Raw genomic sequence first — 16,377 nt, forward strand, 5'->3', positions numbered from 1 at the left:
TGTGTCGGCTTACCTCAAGAAGAGCGAGCGATGACCTTTGACCTCCCTCTCGCTGTAGCTCTTGCTGCTGCTGCTAGGCCTGAAGTTGAAGGGGTTTGTGCAGAGCTCATTGTCGGGTGAGACGGAGCCGTACTCGCTGCTGCTGCTGGTGTCCTCCACCACCACGGGAACAGGCAGAGAAATGCTGCGCAGATACTCTACAGCACACGACACAAGGTTCTCATTCATTTTCTTTTCAGCTTAATCAATTTAATAATCCGGGGTCACCACAGCGGAACCACCAACTTATCTATGTTTTATGCAGTGGATGCCCTTCCAGCCACAACCCATCACTGGGAAACACCCATACAGACTCATTCACACACATACATACACTACGGATAATTTAGCTTACCCAAAGCCCCTGTACCGTATGTCTTTGGTCTTGTGGGGGAAACCGAAGCACCCTGAGGAACCCACACAAACATCACGGGGAGAACATGCAAACTCCACACAGAAATGCCACCTGACCTAGCCGAGGCTTGAACCAGTGACCTTCTTGCTGTGAGGCGACAGTGCTACCTACTGCACCACGGCGTCACCCGGTTCTCATAGTTACTATTTTTAAACTTGCTGTACATTTCAGTTTAGTTTCTTTCATTAACGTTTCTGCTAGTTTTAGTTTTGTGTCTATTTTGTGAACATATTTCTATTTCGTGTTCGTATATTTAGTTTCAGTTTTCGTCCTTTTAGTTTTTACAGAGTTAACAGAGCATATCCAGTGGCAAAATGTAGTGTTTGTACAGCTTACATGAACTCTTGAGCAAACCTTTTAGTGATAAAAATGAGACAATAGTTTGAACAAACACTGAAGCCAAAAGCACACAAACGCATAACTCAAACTCAAAGAAACTTTTATTTCAATGTTACAAGTATATTACTTAAATGAGAAAAATAGTAAATTGTGAAATACTCTATTATTTTAACCTTAAGATGTTTTTTGAGCATGGCCTCAGATCATTGTGGACTGACAGAAGCATAAAACACACAGCATGTAATCTGAATAGAATAAATACATTCATTCATTCATTCATTTTCTTGTCGGCTTAGTCCCTTTATTAATCCGGGATCACCACAGCAGAATGAACCGCCAACTTATCCAGCACGTTTTTACGCAGCGGGTGCCCTTCCAGCCGCAACCCAGCTCTGGGAAACATCTGCACACACACTCACACACACACACAACGGACAATTCAGCCTACCCAATTCCCCTGTACCGCATGTCTTTGGACTGTGGGGGAAACCGGAGAACCCCACGCGAACGCAGGGAGAACATGCAAACTCCACACAGAAACACCAACTGAGCCGAGGTTCAAACCAGCGATCTTCTTGCTGTGAGGTGACAGGCGACTACCTACTGCGCCACTGTGTTGTTACCTGGTAAAGGTTTATAATTTTGCAAGCTGACTAAACTTCGAAAACAAGTGCAAAATAAATAACCATAAATCAGAATAAAAGGCAGAGCATATGATAATACTAATAACTCAATCAACAGAAACTGAGAACTTAAAATGCCTAAGACTCACCGGACCCAGGTGTAAGAGCTGTGGGAAAAAAAAGAGAGGAAGTAATTCAGTCATTTCAGAGAGAAAGGTGATTCCCAGGTCATGTTTAAATTCAGTAGCCTCCACTTCGCATAATAAGCATACTAAATACAGACTGAGCATGAAAAAGACATGAAAGTTAAGTGCTACACCCAAAATGATCTGTCCACCTCAGGAGGTCAAATATTTACTTGATGATTTGTGAGGATTTCGTTATGCGTGAAAGCAATTCCAAAGCCCGCCTCGACTTGAATTCAACAATAAACGTTAATCAAGAGTTACAAATTTACAGGTAAAAGTCAAGCACCAAATAAATACAGTACAATCAATCAAATGAGCAACAGATCTGAGAAAAAGAAAGGCTGATGAACTAAGTAGTCACTTTTTCTGGCCTGGCTAGTTCCCACATGAAGAAATACTACAGGTATTTATAGTATATACTACTGTGTTTCTGAACTATACTATAGTAAAGTGTATTACACTGTATAGTTCATTCATTTTCTTTTCAGCTCAGTCCCTTTATTAATCTGGGGTTGCCACAGCGGAATGAACCACCAACTTATCCAGCATATGTTTTACGCAGTGGATGCCCTTCCAGCTGCAACCCATCACTGGGAAACATCCACACACATTCACACACATACACTACGGACAATTTTGCTTATTCAGTTCACCTGTACCGCATGTCTTTGGACTGTTGGGGAAACCGGAGCACCCGGAGGAAACCCACTTGAACACAGGGAGAACATGCAAACTCCACACAGAAACGCCAACTGACCCAGCCGAGGCTCGAACCAGTGACCTTCCTGCTGTGAGTTTAAAGACATGCGGTACAGGTGAAATGGGTAAGCTAAATTGTCCGTAGTGCATGTGTGTAAATGAGTGTGAATGGTTGTGGCTGTAAGGGCATCCGCTGCGTAAAAACGTGCTGGATAAGTTGGCGGTTCATTCCGCTGTGACTACCCCGGATTAATAAAGGGACTAATTAGAAAAGAAAAAATATAAATGAATGAATGTTGAGCCCTGAAAAGTCATGTGAAATAAAACTAATTGCTATGCAACACAATAGCCCCTTTCACACAGTGATACCGGTGAATATCTGGAAAATTTCCGGAACGACTTTACCGGTATATTCAAAAAAGCGCTGTTCACACAGGCGAGGACGTTACGGAAATTTTCCGGAAAAGAGCATTCACACATCCATTCCAAAATACCGGTAAATTCTGACATCATTCACCACAAATGAGCTTTAAACGGCTGCGCTTGTGTTTGTAAACATTTGCCTAAATTACAAACTCTGTGGATGATCAATATTGTGAACAACTTTCGCAGGATCACTTTCGCATGTCGAGATGTTCATAATATGTGCGTGTGCAGGCGCTCACAGGCACACGCAAAGCTTGAAGGTAAACAAACAACGGCTTATAAGCATCTCATCGATGATTATTTACACAGTTGGCATTAAGAAGAACATATCAACGTGATCTGACTAACTTCCAGCAGCTAAATGTGTCTGGAAAAATATTCAAAGGTTTTTATCCTCACAAACCGTGCGGACGTAAATGCGTCTGACTGTTGTAATTGGCTAAAGCAGACGTCTCACGTCAGCACGTTCTAGACGTGCACGCGCTTATTACGGCAATCTTCCTTCTGCATTCACACAGCGCAGCATTCCGGCAAATTGCCGGTAATGTTACAACTTCTCTTTCCGGAAAATAGCCAGAACGAATTTACCGGTATTTTCAAAAAGGACCTGTTCACACATACAACCTTTCCGGAAAATTGCCGGCAAGGTCTGTATGTGTGAAAGGGGCTATTGAAACCACAGCCCATTTGCTCATGCTCATAGAGCAAGCTGATTTACAACACACAAAAAGTGAAATAAATGAGGACACATGTAGACATAACACAACATCTAAATCGAGTAATTTTAGCGTGACAAAGTCAATTTAATGCATGTAAGATATTTTCTCAACAATAAAATTGTGGCTAGGGAAAATGGCGAGTGGCTAGTAATGTTGGAAAACTACTAGCCACAGTGGCTGGTGGTTAAAAAAGCTAACATCAAGCCCTGCTAATAACATCTAAAAAACTTGAATTTCATGGGAACTTTAACACAAAGCGCACCTGTGAAACTGCTGGTCTTGGATCGTTTTTTGCGGGATGTGACGGTGAGGAACTCATGGGTGAGCAGATCGTTGGCCGTGGCTCGGCTGTCTGGATCAGGCTCAAAGCAGCGCAGGATAAAGGCTTTGGCTTCAGACGACATGGAGTCAGGAATCTCCGGGTGGATTTTAAACATCCCAACCTACACCAATAACACCAACACAACCGTTAGCATCCCAGAAAGCCATACCAACAGTGGTGTAGTCCTTGCTATACGCACGTATACTCAGTATGCTTACTTTTTACCACGAGCTGTTTGGGTATTACCACTTCGGAGGATCAATAATTGAGTATACCCTCAGTATACTCACTTGTTTTTCTGATTAAAATTCCCTAATTTACATGTATTTGCGTCCCCTTTAACTGTATACCAAACGGGGTTTTTTTTAACTCACAACCTAATTTGTGAAGATGTGCCTATTTCTTACAATTCTTACTTAAATATTTATAAGACACATTTTTCTTTGTTTAACCCAAAAGGATCTGATCCTGATCCACACTAAAATTTAAATCCTAAAATCGCCCCTGTAAAACAGTATTTCACATTTGTCTTAATTGTGCCGCTAGTGAACGACACTATACCGTATATAACACTAAAAACAATTAGGCAAACACTACTCATAAATCGCGTAACAATGTGTGATTTAAAGGGGTAACTACTAGTATATAATAGTGACAACAGAAGACAGACTCCTAATAGTTTGGTTTAAAACAAGCATGCACGAATGTGACAATTAAAAATAATGGCTGATTGATGTTTAAAGGAACCTATAAAATGTAAAGTAATAAGCCAGTAAAGAAAGTAAGCTAAAAAGCCGTCTTTTTATGTATGCACAGCCCTTTTGAGTTAACTTAATACAGGTAACTGATGTAAAAAAAAAAAAAAAAAAAAAAAAAAAAAATATATATATATATATATATATATATATATATATATATATATATATATATATATATAATCTCCAATGAATTAAAGAAACATTGACTTTCGTTGTTTCTTTGCCTACTTTTATTTAAAATTTGTGTCGGGTGTAATAGTACACCTCCTTTTTTTCTAGGACTACACCACTGCGTACCAATATTAAGCTAATTGATTTCCTGATAGATTGTAAATCGTGTCTGTGTGCACTACTACATAATCAATATAAAGATGATCCCTGTTCATTTTTCTTTGCTGTTTAATATGGACATGAGATATTTATTACTGCAAAGACATCGATGTTTTTTTAAAATGCTGTTGTTCTTTATGAAATAGTAATGAATAATATAGTTTCTCTAGAAAAACATTGTGCATTTCTGAGTATGCCTCACAAAGAACTGTCCCTCCAGAACTGTCTTGAGCATCTGTCTGCGCTCCCAAAGAGCGTCTCACACCTCTTAAAGCAGCGCATTGCGTTCATTGTGTTTCATCTTCATCTTCTGTGAAGCAACTTATTTATTAGAGAAGAAAAACACCACAGTGGCTTCTCCAAACGCACTAAACTACATTTCCCTGTCTGATATCTGCTCCAGTGTATCAGGAAGTGAGCATGTTGTTCTCTTTGGCTCATTGGGCTTTATTCGCTAATGTTCACAAAATGTTTTATGCAATACTTCAGTTTTATGCTGCTATATTAGTATATTTGGATGGACACCCTGCTGAAAAAACCACCTTAAACCAGCCTAGGCTGGTTGGCTGGTTTTAGCTGGTCGACCAGGCTGGTTTTAGAGGGGTTTTGGCCACTTCCAGGCTGGTTTCCAGCCATTTCCAGCCTGGTCTTAGCAGGTCAGGCTGGGAGATGTCCCGCTAAAACCAGCTTGACCAGCTTAGCCAGGCTGGGAGCCAAGCCAAAGCCAGCTATGTCCAGCTTAAACCAGGCTGGTCAAGCTGGTTTTAGCTGGATTTACCTGGTCATTTTCCAGCCTGACCAGATAAGACTAGGCTGGAAATGGCTGGAAACCAGCATGGAAATGGCCAAAACCCCTTTAAAACCAGCCTGGTCAACCAGCTAAAACCAGTCAACCAGCCTAGGCTGGTTTAAGCTGGATTTTTCAGCAGGGCACACAGCTACTAAAGCAACAAATATTGGCACAGATGATAAATACAGCACAGGATCGTTTCTGACCTTGAACATAGCTGCCTGAGGTTCCCCCAGCTCATAGAAGGGTGGTTTCCCAGTGGCCATTTCTATAATGGTGCAACCCAGGGACCAGATGTCTGCTGGCTTTCCGTAGCCACGGGGTCCTTTATCTATGATTTCAGGGGCCATATACTGTAATGTACCTGTAAAACAAGAACCATGGGAAACACGCGTAAGAGGAAGAAGACGACAATACTTTAGGATGCAATCAAAAGTCAACAGACCAATTCAGCTGACAAATAAAATAGATGTGTTGTTTCTAGGCTTTTGAACAGCATATGGTGCTCTAGGCTAGTTTTTAACAGTAGATTGGGCTCTAGGTTAGTTTACAAACATCAGGAGCCCTATCCAGTGCTTAACTTGTGATCTGCGAGGTCCTGTAACAGATCGAGGTAACGGATCCGGCATGTTACCCGAGGATGTAGAGGTGTCGCGCAGGAAAGAGGAGAGCGGGGGTGGGGGGTGGTGATGCCGTGGGATGGTGGAGGTGTGTCGTGGATGAAAGTGAAGAGGGTTGGGGAGTCGCGGAAGAAAGTGAAAGTGAACAGGGGACGGGGGAGGAGGGCAGTTAAGGAGGCGGATTGGTAAAATGAGGTGCCGGATCAGATTTCAGAGGTGCCGGATCTGGATTAGGCATATTCCGGCACAAATTAAGCCCTGGCCCTGTCATACACCCGGCACAAGAAGGCGTGTTTAGCCTGATTTGTTGCTATTTTTAAACCAGCGCAACCCTAATTTTCACGTTTTGAGCCATGTTGTTTTAATAGCAAGTACATTTGTGCCACTTTGTGGACTGTGGGTGTTCTGGTCTGAATTAGAGGTGTGTTGATTATGCGCTTATGCAGGTCCCAATGCTTACACATTGCTTAATACACACAGGATGTGCAGCAATACACACATATCGTTACAAATCTATTACAATTAAAGGATAAAATGTTATAAACATGATTGTTTTCGACATAAATAAACAAACCACTACTTCTTCATGTCGGGGGGGCTTTTTCAGTTTATTCATGACAATCTGCATCTGTATGTTATTATTATCAGCAGTATTATTTATATTATGCAGATTTATATTTGTTTGAATAAATACAAGAGTAGATTTGTCCACCTGTGGGGTTTTGGAGACGTCTGCATCACCATATGAGGCATAAGAACAGGACGTGTGCTTAGATATAACTTTTGACCACACTTTGTAGTATTGTTTATTTATCCGTTTGCTGGAAATTAGAACTGAATTTATAAATAGTTTTGACACAAATCTTTGTGCTTAACAAACTAAATTAAATATGTAGGCTAATGGACGTGTTCAGAGGAGTGAGTTTCCAGTTTCCTTACTCCACCAAAGTAAAGGAGTAAAGAGTAAAAAGAAAGTAAAGAGGCTGATTGGAGGAGGCTCGTTCTTTATAATCGTGCTGCAGATGCTCTGTTTAACTGTTTTCTTGCAAGTAAAGCGTTCAGTTTTTACACTTACAAAGTCCGCCATGTAAATAGCAAATGCGTCATCACATGACGCAACTGATTCTTAAGGGGAATGTGAGACAACACTCTGATTGGTTTAATGCACATTATGCTCAAAACACACCCAGAACTCATTAAGAGAATAAGCACAATGCTGTTAGACCATGCGCTGTGGTGCAGATCATATTTTACAGTCATTAAAAAAGCAAAAGTGGATTCAAACACACCCTTAATGCGTTTGCACCATTTGCTTTAGACTTTGCGCCTAGATCATTAAAATAGAGCCCTAGCCTAAAGAAATGTTCATAGAAGGTTGAGGCACAGAGCACATGGACCTATGGCAAGACCACCACAGAACAATAGTAGTTTCAAGGCATTTACCAGATGGAGCAAAATGTTTTAATAAGTTTGCATTGGCAAACTCTTGAAGCTAACTTCCAGCAAAGTTAGTTCTGACCCAGTTTATTTTTATAATTTCACTTGAGGTACATTGAGGCCTACATACCAACAGTTTAAGTGTGCTGTTCATAAAAGCATAAGTAAAAATAAATTGCAACATAAATCCATTTCATACCAGTAAATGTTTCAGTGCAGGGGTTTATTCCAGCCAGACGTTTGGACGTTCCAAAATCGGAGATTTTCAAAACTCCACTGTAGGTGTTTATCAAGACATTATCCCCCTGTGGGTCATGAAAGAAATAACGGCTTCGATTACTTACAGTCATCAATCTGCACAAAATGGGTTCAGAATATTGCAGTCTGTAGATCATGTGAAATGGCTCATGCGCCCTGCTTGTCATCAGTATCAGCAGATGCTCTCCATTTCACCAAACAATTAAACTTGTGTTAAAATAACTATAAATAACTACTTTGTTCTCCAATGTCTTCCACATCATGCATTGCACTTATGACGCTAATGGAAAAATGATATATATTTAGGAGAGGGGTCTCTAGAATGACATGAAGAGGAGTAATTAATAACACAATAATAATTTAAGAACAAACTAATAGTTCAACCCAAAATGAAAATTTACTCACTATTTAGGCACCTTCAAGTGGTTCTAAACAAAGTTCCCCCATAAGGAGGGGAACTTCAATGCTATGTGGAAAACTTCCACTATGGGGACTTCATCAGAAGCCAATCATATGAAAGAGTATATAAATGGGCCAATGAAATGCCAATGAGTTGACAGCGTCAACCTGCACATCTGTTGTCAATTACAATCAGTGTTGTATAAAGACGCCGCTCGTGCCACGCTGAGGCATTCATTTCACTTTCAGAGCCTTTCATAAAGCTTCTGAGAGAGACTTATAAGGGTTTCTCCAAGTGTTCATCACAGAGAGCTCCAACCAACTCGCTCCTTAAGATCTCAAAATTCAGGGCTTCTGGTAGTACCTAGAATAGCAAAATCAAGTAAAGGAGGTCGAGCCTTCTCTTTCATGGCTCCTACACTCTGGAATAGCCTTCCTGATAACGTCTGAGGCTCAGACACACTCTCCCAGTTCAAAACTAGATTAAAGACTTATCTGTTTAGTAAAGCATACACTCAATGCATCACCTAGCGGGTTCCACACTGGCTTCTGCATCTTGCTTATATACACTATGAACAGCAGCTACGCTAATTATTCTCTTTATTCTCTATTTTCACCTGGGGATACTTATCCCGAGGTCCTCAGATTAGGCGGAGTCACTGATTGGATCCAAGACCAGCGACGTGATGATCCCAAGGATTCCATATCCGGGACCAGGCCATATCCTGAGCTGCTGCTGCGCTGATGGTCGTGGGGAGTGGAGAACATGTGTCTGATTCCAGCGACGCTCCAGGGACAGACGAGTCTTCATTGAGGCCATCTTCCAGCATAAACCACGGCGATTGAAGTTCTGCACAAGACTTTTGGCCAGCGGAGAAATTAAAATGGTCGTGCCCAACTGAGTCTGGTTCTCAAGGTTTTTTTTCTTCACTCCCATCAGGTGAAGTTTTTTTTCCCTCTCCACTGTCGCCACTGCCTCGCATGGTTCAGGATTGGTAGAGCTACACATCGATGAATTTGCTCTTCAGTGTTTGAACTCTCAGTAATGATTAAATCACACTGAACTGAGCTAAACTGAACTGAACTGAACTTAAACACTAAAACCTGAACCACACTGTTCCAGTTACTATGACCATTTATGTGAAGCTGCTTTGACACAATCTACATTGTAAAAGCGCTATACAAATAAAGCTGAATTGAATTGAATTGAGAGAGTAAAAACAAAAAAGCAAGCTGCTTTTCCCAGTTCAGAGTGTGTGAACCGAACCCGCTCGCTTCCTCCGGGGCGGTGAGTGCGGCGTCAGATCTAGAAGCAGACAGGATGGCCATACTCTACCAGGCTGCTTCAGCCGTGTGTCTGGAGGTGGTTCATCCCCCAGCTCTGCGGCCAGACCGACTAGATGTGTGTTAAGTGGAGGATAATAAGGCCAGACCTTCTAAGCCTCCCGTTCCTTTCTTCCTGGAAGTGCATAGTGGGCTCATGCAGTCTTGGAGTGTACTTTTCTCTGCAAGATCTGCATGCGCTTCCGCCCTCACCACCCTTGACGAGTAGAGCAGCTAGGGGTACGAGTCGATTCCCCAGATCGAGCATGCCATTGCGGTACATTTATGCCCGCATGCTGCCTCTTCATACTTAAGTGACCGTTGAGTCTTTTCTTCTCTTGAACACAAATTAAGATACTTTAAAGAAAGCTGGAAATTTGTGACCATTGACTTCAATGGTAAGAAACACGAATACCATAAAAATCGGTAGTTACAGGTTTCCAACATTATTCAAAATATCTTCTTTTGTGTTCAGCAGCAGAAAGAAACTCTTAAAAGGTTTGAAACAAGTAAAGGATGACAATAAATGATTTTACCTTAATGTCCCTGTGAACGATCTGGTTGTCATGCAGGTATTTAAGACCATCCAGAATCTGCTTAGTGTAGAAGCCAATGGTGGGCTCATTGTTTTTTAGAGGACCCCACTTTGACCGGAGCAATGCTGACAGGCTGCCTGTGATAAACAAAAGTACAAATTTTTCTTTCATATATATATAAAAAAACATTTAAAAATCATACAGATGAGTTATGTCTGCCTCACCTCCAGGAACCTGCTCCATGAAGATCTTGATGAAGCCGTTCTCGCTGATGGAGCCGAGGTACTGCACGATGTTCTTGTGCTTGAGGTGTTTATGCAGGGCGATTTCTTCATGCAGAGGCTGTGAATATCTACCAACAAACAGCTGTTTTATGTGCTGTCATGTCTCAAACCTCTGTTGAATCTTATCATCACCACCATTCCTGATTATGGTACACCGGTTTAACTCTATTCCTCGATATTTCAAACTTATGTCTTTAGTGCTAGTTGTAGCTTGACAACTAATCTTAATGGGTTAATGGTGAAATTAGGGATGCAACAATGCAGTTAGCCTATTGTTCAATATATACCTCAGTTTTTTAACATGGTTTTTGGCTCGGTACAGTTGTGATGGCTTGACACATGTGTTGTTGTTGTTTTTTTTGTTATTCTATGCTTAGGCAATAGGCGAGTATTGAACCGTGGATGTCGTACCAAAAGGTTCAATATTCTATTGAGAATTGTGGCATACCTAGTTGAAAACAATATACATACTAGGTAGGGCTACACGATAAAGCTGACATTGCAATATTTAGTTTTCTGCAATATATATTGAAAAAGGAAAACAATTTTACCAGATGATGTTTTGGAAACAGTTCATTATTTTAGATTGATCAGGGTTGTTCCTAAAGCTATGAAGCTGCATAAATTATAATAAATTCCAAGGATAGTTCAATGCATTAAAGCAAGAATAGAAATAAAGAACAGTTCTTAATTGTTTTCTATGGAAATTAAATTAAATAAGTAAATAAAGTGTAAAATAACGCTGTATTATTTTCTGTTTATAATTGAATACAATTAATCTTTGTTAAAGCTGCAATGGTTTACATTTCTTGAGCTTGGACAGTTCCTCTAAAAAGGACAATTCTGTCATCAATTATTCACCCTTTACTTGTCAATATTTGACTTCAAATATTTTTGGAGACCTGTAGCAATTGACTCCTAATGTACAGTCTTGTGGTGGATCCCAGTTGTAAGAGCAACAAATAATACCTTGACCGCTATCATTTGGAAAAGTTGCAGACGGTGGATTTTTCTGATGAATCACCTGTTGAACTGCATCACAATCATCACAAATACTGCAGAAGACCTACTGGAACCCGCATGAACCCAAGAGTCTCACCGAAATCAATCAAGTTTGGTGAAGGAAAAATCACGGTTTGGGGTTACATTCAGTATGGGGAGATCTGCAGAGTGGATGGCGACATCAACAGCCTGAGGTATCAAGACATTTGTGCCGCCCATTGCATTACAAACCACAGGAGAGGGACAATTCTCCAACAGGACAGCGCTCCTTCTCATACTTCAGCCTCCACATCAAAGCTCCTGAAAGCAAAGAAGGTCAAGGTGCTCCAGGATTGGCCAGCGCAGTCACCAGACATGAACATTATTGACCTTGTCTGAGATAAGATGGAGGAGGAGGCGTTCAAGATGAACCCAAAGGATCTTGATGAACTCTGGGAGTCCTGCAGGAACGCTTTCTTTGCCATTCCAGATGACTTTATTAATCAGTGATTTGAGTCAGTGCAGAGATGTATGGATGCAGTCCTCCAAGCTCATGATGGAGTCAGACACAATATTCATTCTGTCTCCACTGCAGCAGGACTTTCATGTTTTATTGTGGTCAAATAGGTGTAATCTAGAGGCCTTTCGCTTTCATATAAGCCACTTCTGATGCCAAATGATCAACTAGAAGTCAAGTTATTATTTGGTGTTCCTAAAACTTGGATAGCCCACAAGACATTAGTCAGGTAGTGTATTTGTTTTTCCTATTATGGAAATCAATAGATACATGTATTCAGCTTTCTTCAAAATATCTTCATTTGTGTTCATAAACTCATAAAGGTTTCTAACCACTTAAGGGTGAAAACATTTTGAGTAAATTTTTATTTTTGAGTGAACTATCCCTTTAAAAGCACATGCAAACTTCCACTCTGTTGTGGTTAAACTCCACAGTGACTCAATAAATGTGTTCTGAACTGTGCTGCTCAGACCAGCTATAATTACCACTCAACATTGAACATTCTGAGATGTGATTATTGCAGATGCACACTTTGTGATATATCGATGCTGAATCGATATATTGTTCACACTGCATGATTTTCATAATGGTCATATCACTGTTGTCTTCACACTGCATGACTATCTAGGGTGGCGTTCAGCTACTGCTGTCTTCATCCTGCATGAGGGATCTGTGACAGAAGGATGCACACTGCAGGACTACAAAAGATCACATACGAGACTGGAAACGGTACCCTGCAATGAATAATTAATAATCTACCATTCTCAAATGGTCCATGAGCTAAACGCTGATTCACAGTGACATGGCAAAAAGAAGATTATAAAGAAGGAAATGTTTGAGGAGAGGCAGGGAATGAGGACTGTGCGTTGTGCAGAGAGAAAAATGTTTATTGTTATTGTGAATCTTATTTATTCTGAGGGTGTGGTCTGTAACTCCTGCGCTCTCATTGGCTGATGTGTTTTTCACTCAGAACTCATTTCACACAGTAGGGGCTCTATTTTGACTGTCCATGCGCAGAGCGCAAAACGCAGGGCGCAAACGCTTTCAGGGCGTGTCAGAACGCATTTTTGCTAATTTACGGATGGGAAAATCCGCTTTGCACCAAGGCGCATGGTCTAAAAGGGTTGAGTTTATTTTCTTAATGAGTTATAGGTGTGTTTTGAGAATAAACCAATTAGAGTCTCATCTCCCATTCCCTTTAAGAGCCAGCTGCGTCGCGCCAAGAGCGCATTCGCTATTTACAGGACGCAAAGTAAGTCTAAGTGGAAAAAATGAGCATTTCACAAGCAAACAGTTAACAGTTTATTAACAGAAAACAGTTAAACAGAGCATCTACTGCATGAGAACGAGAGATAATGGAACAACTTTCACATTCGCTCTTGGATAGGGAAACCTTTACACACAGACATCAATTAGTCTATAAATAAATAATTTAATTTGTTAAGCGCAAATATTCGTTTCAAAACTATTTTCAGTTCTAATTTCCAGCAAGCGAATAAATGAACAATAATAACGAAGTGTGCTCAAAAACCTGAGTTATATCCTAAAACACATGCTGTGCCCCATATGGTCTAAAACCTGACAGGTGGACAAATCTAAGCTAGTTTTTAATAAAACAAATATAAATATGGATATAATAAATAATACTGCTAATAATAATAACATTATACACAAGCAAATTGTTATGAATGAACTGAAAAAGCCTCCCGAGATGAAGAAGACATAAAAGCAGTGATTTTTCATATTTATGTAGGCTAGAAAATAATATGTTTTGTAATATTTTAATCCTTTATATTTATGTCCTATATCTATTCTTATTTTATCCTATATATATCCTTAATATTTACATTTTTTCATATGTAAAGATATTTGCCTATTGGTCTCTTGTGTGTATTAAGCAGTGTGTAAGCGAGGCACAACTCTGCGCCGGAGTTTAGACCGGGTTTGTTTTGGTCTAATGAAAAATCAATTTTAGTTTCTCAAACTAGCAACGCGCCAGCAGTCCGCCTCAGAACGCCTTCCTTTTTAGACCAGAACGCCTATGCACGCACATATGAGCGCAAATGCATTTGCTATTTAAACAGCGTAGCGCAACGCCTCAAAACGACTCTTGCGCCAAGCTGAAAATACCAAACAATTACCAAACCACATTGCGCCGGGTGTATGATAGGGCCCTATGACTTTAAATCAAAGTCAAGTCAAGATATATTTCACACACAGCAAATCATGCATCTGAACTCAGTATAATACTTATATGCAAGTTTATATGTCTGATAAAATAATTTTAACTCTATTTCTACACTTAATGTCCATGTCAACACAAACAATACAAATAATTACATGGTTTTTGCTACATTCACTCTTCCATGGCGGGGCGCCACACCAAAATTCATCCCACCACGGCTACATAACAGCTTCTTATTAATTCAAAACATTCATTCATTGTTGTTGTTGTTTTTAATAGCGGGTTATAATCGCACCAAAACGCATTAAAAGGTAAGTGAATTATAACAGCGCTAACTTTTCTGTTACCGTAGGGCTGTGCGCTATTTGTTTAACACGTTAAGGTGATGTGCTGACAGACTGACTGACATACTGACAGGTGTGTGATGCGTGAGGCCAGCAAACACGATTTAGCTTTCAGTTAAGATGAACACAGTTTCCAGAATTATACTTTAGTTATAGATAAAGGTCTGTGATTCTGCAAACAAAGATTTTAACATTATCTTGCTGGAGTTTACTAATGTTTCACTTTACTCCAGGACGCATTAATACCGATTTGTAGGTCTATTAGAGACATTCATAAATATTCCTAGCAAATCTAATTAATGTTGGAGACATAGTCACTACATAATCGCACTAAATCGCACTTCAGCAGTGCTTATTTGAGAGCGCACAAGAAGATCTGAGCTTGAGCAGCGTGTTTGAGGGCATGCAAGAAGTTTTGTGCACGAGCAGAGAAAATCGGCGCGCAAGCAGAGATTGGCATGCTCGTATTTACATTAAATAAATGCGATCCCGACGTGTAATACTGCGCTTACCACACTGAAATAACGCCATAGTTGGTAGATTTGTGTAAAAGACCTGCCGACACAAAATTCTAGAGGAAACACTGAATTATAATAATAATAAATTGCAAGGAAGCATATTGCTTTCGAGAGGAATTTCAAAGTGGATCTCATCAGACAAACCTTAAAAGGTGTAATTGCTCACCTGCTGTCCCGTTCAGGTATCTCTTTGATGGCTAAGCGCACCTGGTTACTGAGGTCACGGCCAGCGTAGACAACTCCAAAGGTGCCCTTACCCAGAACCACCTTCTCTCCATGCTCATCGTACTCATAATCATACTGCACACACACACAAACACGTCATCCTCTCTGTCGCTCAACATTGTACATAAATATACACAACAATACACATTTCAGGCATTTTCCATAAACATTCCTTGAACTGGAAAGATTTACAACAAATATACGTATATGTTTAGTGTACTGTAGACAGTCTGATTTACAGTAAACTGAGTGCATTATTAAGGTGCAGTATTTAGGATGGTTTGCAGTGTTTATTGCAACACAAAATCAAAACACTAGAGAGTTTTTTTTCCACCGGTCACTCCTCATACGATGACTAAAATCCAGATTGATGACACTAACAGAAGCGAGCGTGCCTGACTACCGAGCTTAAGCCATGTCCTAACTACACGCAACAATACATGATCAATCGAATATTTTCATTAGCTGCGTCCCAAATGGCACACTATGCACTCATGCACTATGTACTTATGCACTAACACACTCAACAGGATAGTACATGTATGTAGTGTCGTCCCAAATGGGTCACTAATGTTTTTTTACTAAGCGAAATTCAAACCGTTTACCTAATCATGTTTGTTGGTTGCCAAATCAGTCAAATAAATGACCAAACTATCAAACAATACCTGCCAGAGTATAACCGCGTTCACCATCGGGAGGCGCTATTATCACTCTGGTAGGAGAATTTTGCTTTCACCATCCAAAATAAATAAAGTTATCCAACATGTGCGTCCGATAGCTCCGCCCCTTCCGCTACGTAAGCAAACCTGCGGTCGTTGAGTGCGTGAAGTGTCCATCATTACACACTTCATTTTAGCGGCTGAATGAGTGCATCATCCGGGTAATTAAAGTGCGCTTATTATTTTATTGAGTTTTCAGTGTGAACACACTACTTACACACTTTTAACCTAAAAAATGGCGTAGAATAGTGTATAAGAATGCAATTTGGGACGCAGCTATTGTTAAAAGGAGTTTTTTCTTAGCAACAGCAACACCTGAAACTACTATTTTAGAAACGGTTTCTTCTTCTGTGACATCGCAGGTGAACAACAGCATAAACTAC

At 40.3% G+C, this 16,377-nt stretch overlaps 1 protein-coding gene across 5 annotated transcripts in view; it reads right to left on the reverse strand.

The window, feature by feature from the left end:
• The window catches only part of map3k5 (mitogen-activated protein kinase kinase kinase 5), a 77,261-nt gene that overhangs the window by 15,161 nt on the left and 45,723 nt on the right, over positions 1-16,377 (reverse strand). For 3 of the 5 annotated variants that reach the window (XR_015517658.1, XM_087296981.1, NM_001161750.1), the window contains 8 exon segments: positions 15,217-15,350; positions 10,446-10,573; positions 10,222-10,358; positions 7,905-8,010; positions 5,855-6,012; positions 3,711-3,891; positions 1,566-1,583; positions 14-197 (listed from right to left, as the gene is read on the reverse strand). Coding sequence is in view for 2 of the 5 variants with exons in the window: in XM_087296981.1 (XP_087153107.1) it covers positions 14-197; positions 1,566-1,583; positions 3,711-3,891; positions 5,855-6,012; positions 7,905-8,010; positions 10,222-10,358; positions 10,446-10,573; positions 15,217-15,350 (1,046 nt within the window). In the remaining 3 variants the exon portion in view is untranslated. 5 annotated transcript variants of the gene reach the window in all.

Source organism: Danio rerio, chromosome 20 (genome assembly GCF_052040795.2).
Source record: "Danio rerio strain M-AB ecotype USA chromosome 20, GRCz13ab, whole genome shotgun sequence".
NCBI classification, from domain to species: Eukaryota; Metazoa; Chordata; class Actinopteri; order Cypriniformes; family Danionidae; genus Danio; species Danio rerio.